The sequence below is a fragment of the Falco rusticolus genome, chromosome 1 (assembly GCF_015220075.1).
Source record: "Falco rusticolus isolate bFalRus1 chromosome 1, bFalRus1.pri, whole genome shotgun sequence".
Lineage (NCBI taxonomy): Eukaryota > Metazoa > Chordata > Aves > Falconiformes > Falconidae > Falco > Falco rusticolus.
In genome coordinates, this window is record NC_051187.1 from 77,454,921 (window position 1) to 77,461,580 (window position 6,660).

The 6,660-nt window shown below is 38.6% G+C and overlaps 1 protein-coding gene across 1 annotated transcript in view; it reads left to right on the forward strand.

Moving 5' to 3' along the window:
- The first annotated feature begins 3,089 nt into the window (after positions 1-3,089).
- LOC119151141 (serine protease HTRA3-like) overlaps positions 3,090-6,660 on the forward strand; it is a 22,022-nt gene continuing 18,451 nt past the window's right edge. The window contains exon 1 of the mRNA XM_037394707.1: positions 3,090-3,253. Coding sequence (XP_037250604.1) covers positions 3,090-3,253 — 164 coding nt within the window. The remainder of the gene's footprint in view (positions 3,254-6,660) is intronic.

Consider the following 6,660-nt stretch of genomic DNA (forward strand, 5'->3'; position numbering starts at 1 on the left):
TTTTGCCCTCCGCAACAGCTGCTCTGTTTGCTTTTCTCCACTTGTTTTGCATGAGCTATTCCGTACCACCATATATCCCAGATAGCAGTCTCACACTCCTTTAATTTCGTTTCAATTGCTTGTTTTTTGCTTGAGGCTTTGTTGGTTTAGCAGAAATTCTGAAGAAAGAGGAAATATTTTCTTTTTTCTTCCCAAGCTCTGAAGTCTGGAGTGCTGTTCTGAGTATTTCAAGTCCATAGCATAATTTGAGGGCAGTGGGTTGATTAAAATTTATTTAACCATGACCACTGCAGGATATAGAAGGTGATGCTGCTTCTTTTTAGGCACCACCAGCCCCAGAAATCGATGTTCAAAGACATGCAAGGTTGAGAGCTTACCCCAGCGGGGGTGTGTATGGGTTTGCTTTCTGTACCCGCATACAGAACTGAAGTCTGAGGTTTGCTTTGAAGTAGGAGGAAGGCTTAAAAAGGGAAGGGGGAGGGGGTGTAGCATGTTTATTTTATTTTATTCCCTTTATTTACTTGGGTTTCTGACATCTTCATTTAACTGGATGTGCCTGGGGAAAGCATCCAGATCTGTGTTTATTCTGATCCCTCTTCCCACAGTAGCAGATTCTTTTTGCAGCTTTGGTGTTCTGCAGATAGTAGATTTTGTCTTTTATCCAGGTCTTCCCAGTGCCTGTGTCAGCAGAACAGCTTGGTGGGGCTGTACTCTAGAAGAGCTTTCCAGGTGATGCCTGTAAACCGAGGCAGAAAGAAGAATCACAAACAGATAAGGCAAAGTTATCTAGACCTTGCTGGCTGGTCCAGTTCTACGGTCTTCTGGCAAACATGACAGGCAATGTTGTATTGCAGTTTTCTACTGAAAAATGCGCAACCAGTATATTCAGTAGCAATGGGGAGCATGGATACAGGAGTGGAGCTTCAGGCTGCAACAGTCACAAACAAAAAAAGAGGAAAAATGTATTTATTTTTTCTCTTTTGATTTTTGTCTTCTGGGGAGAAAGGTCAGAGAGAGCAGGTCTCTCCTCCCCGGCCCCCTCTTCCTTTTCCCCTCCCTTTCTTGTCAAAAGTCTCCCCCGGAGATTGTGAGAATATGTCAATATTAAACAGCATTTTTCCTCTAAAGATCTCTGGAGAATAACAGAAGCAACTGCTTGCTCTGTTTTTTCTTCAACAAACACTGGCCAGGCCTTTGCAAATAGCCAACTGAGGCATAGTCAGGAAAAAACAAGTTCTTAGAGGAAGCGGTCGCCAAGGAAAATAATTGGGCAGCATGAGGGGTTTGGTGACGCAGCTGCACAGCTGCTAAGTTCAATGACTTCTTGACTGCCTTCATCTGAAGTTGTGTCCCACTATGAAATGATCTACCTCCGTAACTATAAATAGCCAGGCATGGTGGTTTGCTGCTTGAAATCTCAGATTGCAGCTTGGGGAAAAAAAGCCCAAACCCAATGCACAACAAGAAAGCAAGAAGCCTTCAACTATCTTCTCAGTAAGATCCTAAATGTCAAAGAGAGACAGGGAAGCTAGAGAGTACAGTGCTAATGCTTTTGAACATGACTTTTGGTTGATCAAGATGTCCAGTGCTAAACCAGTAGTGCCAATGGTCTGTCCTCCATCTGTGGGAAGAATTCCACCTCTGGGTTGGTGTCACGTAGACTGCTGGTTGTTTCACCTGCGCTATCTGGCTGACATCTCATAGCATCAAGGGAAAGAAACAGCTTCCCTTTTCTCAGAAAGCAGAGGTTCAAAACAGGTCCAAAAAGCTGTATCCTAAAAAAATTTACTACAAAGCCTCCTTCCTGCGAAGAGGCCCCAGGAGGCCAGAACCGCTGCTCACGTCTGTGCTGAGGCTAAACCAACCACAAACAGAAATCCAGTGTCCTATGAAAGTTCAGGGAGCTGCTTTGGTTGTTTTGGTTTTTTTTTTTTCCTCTTCACATCTGTAATGGCAGCTGCAGAAAAAAAAAGGGACATGAGTAAATACTGGCAAACTGAAAAAGAGCAGCCTCTGAAAGCAGCCCAGCAAACTTCTGTAAATCACCAACACATTTTAGAATAAAGCAAGCTTTTCTACAGCTTAACTATACCAGTGAAGCAGTTTAATATTTGTGCTGAAAAGAAAACCAGTAATCTTTACACATTTTGCACTGATAGGCATTACATATTTGCCCTAGTATGGAACAGTATTTGCAAAACTTGCTTTTCAAACTGTTTTAGCCCAAAACATGGTAGGCAATTAAATAAAAGCAGTATTTTCTTAAGAAAAATATGAACCTTATCTAAAATTATTTTTTAGGTGGATGGTATTTTTATAACACAACATTTATTTTGCATAGTACTGAGGAAATTTGACCCAACACTCAATTGCTAATGCTGTCCACACTACTGGTGTGGAGTCAGGTTCTGAAAGAAAGATAAGGCATAGAGGCTCTATGACAGATTTCTGAAATTTATCTTGATCAGCTAGCACAGCCCTTCCATAGACTTTGGGTAGATTTCTGTAATTCTGCTGGCTGCTGCAGGTTAGGCTTACATTTGTCTCTGTGTAACTGTGAAGGCTGTAAGAGTTTGCAGCAATTGCTGTTAATTACAACAGCTGGGGAGAAGTTGTTTCCCCAGCTTGCTGATAGCAAAGACCTTCCTTACCCACCCCCATCTGACTAGACTTGAGAACATGCTTCTGTAGATGATAAATGAGCATAAAATATGGAGTTTCCTTTTCTCCAGAAAGCTCTGATTCCTGTTTAATGCCACATATATTCGTCTTCTAACATGTAAAATTTGATACAGTTATCATCCTATTCAGATTAATGAAGTTTGGGGGGAGGCTTGAGCTTCAGAAGGTCAATGAGATAGCAGAGTTTGCAGTTAAAAAATTCAGATTTTTAACAAAAGAACTCTTGACACATTTTCATTTTTCATGTGCAGCATGGGTTTATGGTCAAAGATGCACCCTCTGTGAATTCAAGCCTCTGTGGTCTTTTTTTGTTTTGTTGTTTGTTTGGTTTTTTTAATAGAGACAAAAAAGGAAGGAAGTCAAAGAGTGAAAGATGAGCTGCTCACCATCCCGTTTTCTCTATTAGCATGGAGGAAGAAGAAGGAGAAGAGAAAGGCCATTGTGGCCTGAAGTGTCAGCTAGCTGTTCCTGGTGTTAGGAGTGGCTGGATGATGCAGAGGTTTATTTACCTGTCTATGTCCTTATACAGTCCCATTCCCGTGGCATTTGAGGTCCAGATTCTCCAGAAGATGTAGGTGGTATGCCATGAATACCTTATAGATTATGTGATTCGCTGTGTGTGGCTCACGGATACTGTATTTCCTAGAGACTGACCATAAGACAAAATTTATATGTGCGTGGCAGTATCTGACACCACAGCACTGGTTTGTGTCCTGATTGAGGAATGAAAAAGTCAGAAAGTAAACATCTTTCTCAGAGCAAAGATTTCTTGCAAGTTCATCTCAACGTTTTCAATCACGGTGACACATTTTGATATTCATTTATCTCCCTAAAACACAGCAGCAGCTCAGCCAGAAAGAAAATAATTTACATCACAGAGCACACAGGGAACCTTGATAGAAGGTGGTGAGAGGTGAGATTTTTATTTTACATATTATAAAGCACAGAAATTTTTTATTAAGTAGATGATCTATCTGAATCCCATGCTCTATATGAGTAGTAGGTTAAAAACATCTTCCCGACACCTGGCAATCAAAAGACAACCACCACAAGCCTATTTCAACATTGTACACAATTTGTCAAATTTTTAATTTTAATTCTACAATTAAAAACTTAATTTTAATTTAATTAATATATTATTTAAAATACAATAATAATAAGGGGGGGAAATGTTTCACTTTGTACCAAGCACCTTAAGCTGAACCCACACTGTTTTGAGAATCTGCTTTATGTCCAGTTTTTTAATTTATACAAAATAGAAAACAGCTGCATGAAATTAAAGCTTACTGCTTAATGATGTGCAGCAGAAGTCTTTCTGCTGTTAGTACAAAAATACTTTAACTCATTCTCAGTGATAATTCCTCACTTCTATTTGTGCCAACATTAACAAATAGAAATTCATATTGGTTGTAATGTACTACACAGGTTAGGTTTGGTTTAGATTGAACTTCTCCCCTAAAAACAGAAAAGGAAAACCCAGTCAGTGTGCTATTTATCTTTCTTTTTTTGTGTGTGTACGCAGAGATTAGGAGGATTAGAAAAGGGGGTTTTAGCAGCATAGAGGGTGTTTTGGGTTAAACCCAAGATCTAATCCCATGGCTGTAGCAATAGTATTTTGAAAAATCATTTTTCAGCTGCCGTGGTAAATGTTTCTAAAAACAGAGGAGAGGTTTACAGTCTGTTACAACAATGAATCAAAATAACTCAGCTCATTTTCCATGCTAAGTCTCAAGAGCCTTGGTGAACACCACATTGGCTCAGGCGAAACAGGGGAATGATTGACAATGTAATACAACCAAACCTGAAAGAGAAAACAGGTAGATTAATTATCCATTACATTAATACTCCTCTACTCATCAGAGTTCCAGTCTGCAGAGCTGGGTCGGCTTAACAAATAAACTGTCCGTCGGTCCAGCACAAGTACACCATAGAAATCTAGGGCCTGATCCTAAAATCTGTGAAGGAAAACATATGCATGAAGTTAAGCACATGATTAATAGGTGAACATTGAAATCTGGTCCATACTGGAATTCTCATGATGTGAATATTAAAACATTCTTCCAAATCCCTGCAAGTGAATGATCACAATTTGCCAGTCCAACACGTATTCCATCTGCTGTTGGTAGCCAGTCCATAGGAGCCTTGATCTTGTGAACAACAAAGACACAGCACACACCCCTAATTAACTCCAGGTTGTACACACTGCAAAACGTACGCAATGCATTCACATGTCTTCTTGCATGCACATATGAAGTCTATACAAATATAACATGCAAAAAGAAGACATGAAAATAAATAAGAATATAAGAATTGTAGAACTATTCACCAGGGAAATGCAAAGATGAAAGATGAATTCTGTGGCTAGCAGACATTAAAAAAATCTGATCCTGGGAACTTTAAAAGAGCTGCCCTTACCCTTTATCTGTTAAAAACTGTGGCAGAAGTATTGGCATTAATGGAGAAAGCGTCGTCTGACATGTATTTCCTTCTGTGATTAGTACAGGAGTATTATCAATCCAGATATTACCAAATGTGGCAGTCGATTCACATGATAATGATGAAATACTTTCTGGTTTAACAGTAGTCAGCTGCATCTAGAACTAGGCTTTTTTTGTTCTTTTTGTGCTTTTTTTTTCTTTTTTCTTGTCTTTTTTTTTTTATCATCGGGTTCAGATAACTTGTAGCTGTTTTAGAAACTGTCTAAGCTGTCTAAATGTTCATGTTAACTTTCTGTAAACCTTAGAACTGTGGTGATGCTCCATGAATAGCTCCAAGTGAGACTGGAAGATCTCTGACATTTTTAAGGGCTTCTAATTGATGAACATATAAATAAGCATCAAAGGGTAGATTTTGATGGGATTTTTAAGTCAGACTAATAACTTTGCAGCTGATAAAATGAACTGAAATTGGAAATGATAAATGTCTGGAAAAAAAAGGATTTTGATTGCATTGTCCAGACCACAGGAATGAGAGTCACGTGGTACTAAGACGGCGAGGGAGGAGGTGGCTGTGGTAAATAACCTCTAACCTTAATACAGATGAAATGTTTTCTGCAAAGTAGAGGGTTTGAAGTTTAATCTATTCCAGACTGACTGATGCTGGACCAGTTGTTCAACTCTTCTGCTTCAGTTTCTACATCCATTAGATGTAACTGGTAGCAATGCCTAACGTGAAGCACTGAAATCTCAGGCAAATAAGATTATACTGTCAAATTGCAAATGCTGTCTCTGTGATTAAAAATATAAGACTCAATGAGTCTGTGTGGTCTGCAAGAAGATAGATGCCTAAATGGACATTGCCTCTTCTCATGTGCAGTCTCTTCACTGAAACCTTAGTTCATGGCTGTGAATATGTGCTTTTATAGATATCTGAATTAAGTGTCTCAGATGGGTAAAGGCAACATGCCCGGTTACTCAGGGTGATGTCTCTAAGCATCATAATGTTTAAATTGGACTGGGTTTCAGCTGAAAGTTTAAATTTCAATGATTTTAATTTTTTTTTTAAAATCCTGATTAGTCACCATCCATTCTCCAACACGTTTTGCTTTCCTGGCTCAAATTCATACTCTATGTTTCCCCTTTATCAGAAAGAATCAATTTTGGTGGTGTATTTTTTTATTATTATTTTATTTTACTTTATTTTATTCTTTTATATAGGTTTCCTTTGTGTGTCAAGTCTCAACTAGAAAATTGTCATGGGTATTAAGGCTCTTAAAATTTAAAGACACAAAAATAATAAAAATGAAGTGTCCCTTAGAACATTTCTATTTTAACCTTTGTAAACTAATGCCACTCTTTGTATCACAGGAAAAACTCAAAGCTAGTATGTCAAACAAGATAAATTCAGCTTTGCCAGAATATTTTCTATTTTCTTGTAACTTTTTGAGATGGAATGTCCAGTGCTGCTTCAAAACTGTGAGAAGTTTAAGGGCAAGGATGCTTTCCATTTTTTATAGGGTTTGGAGGGAAAAAATCCCAA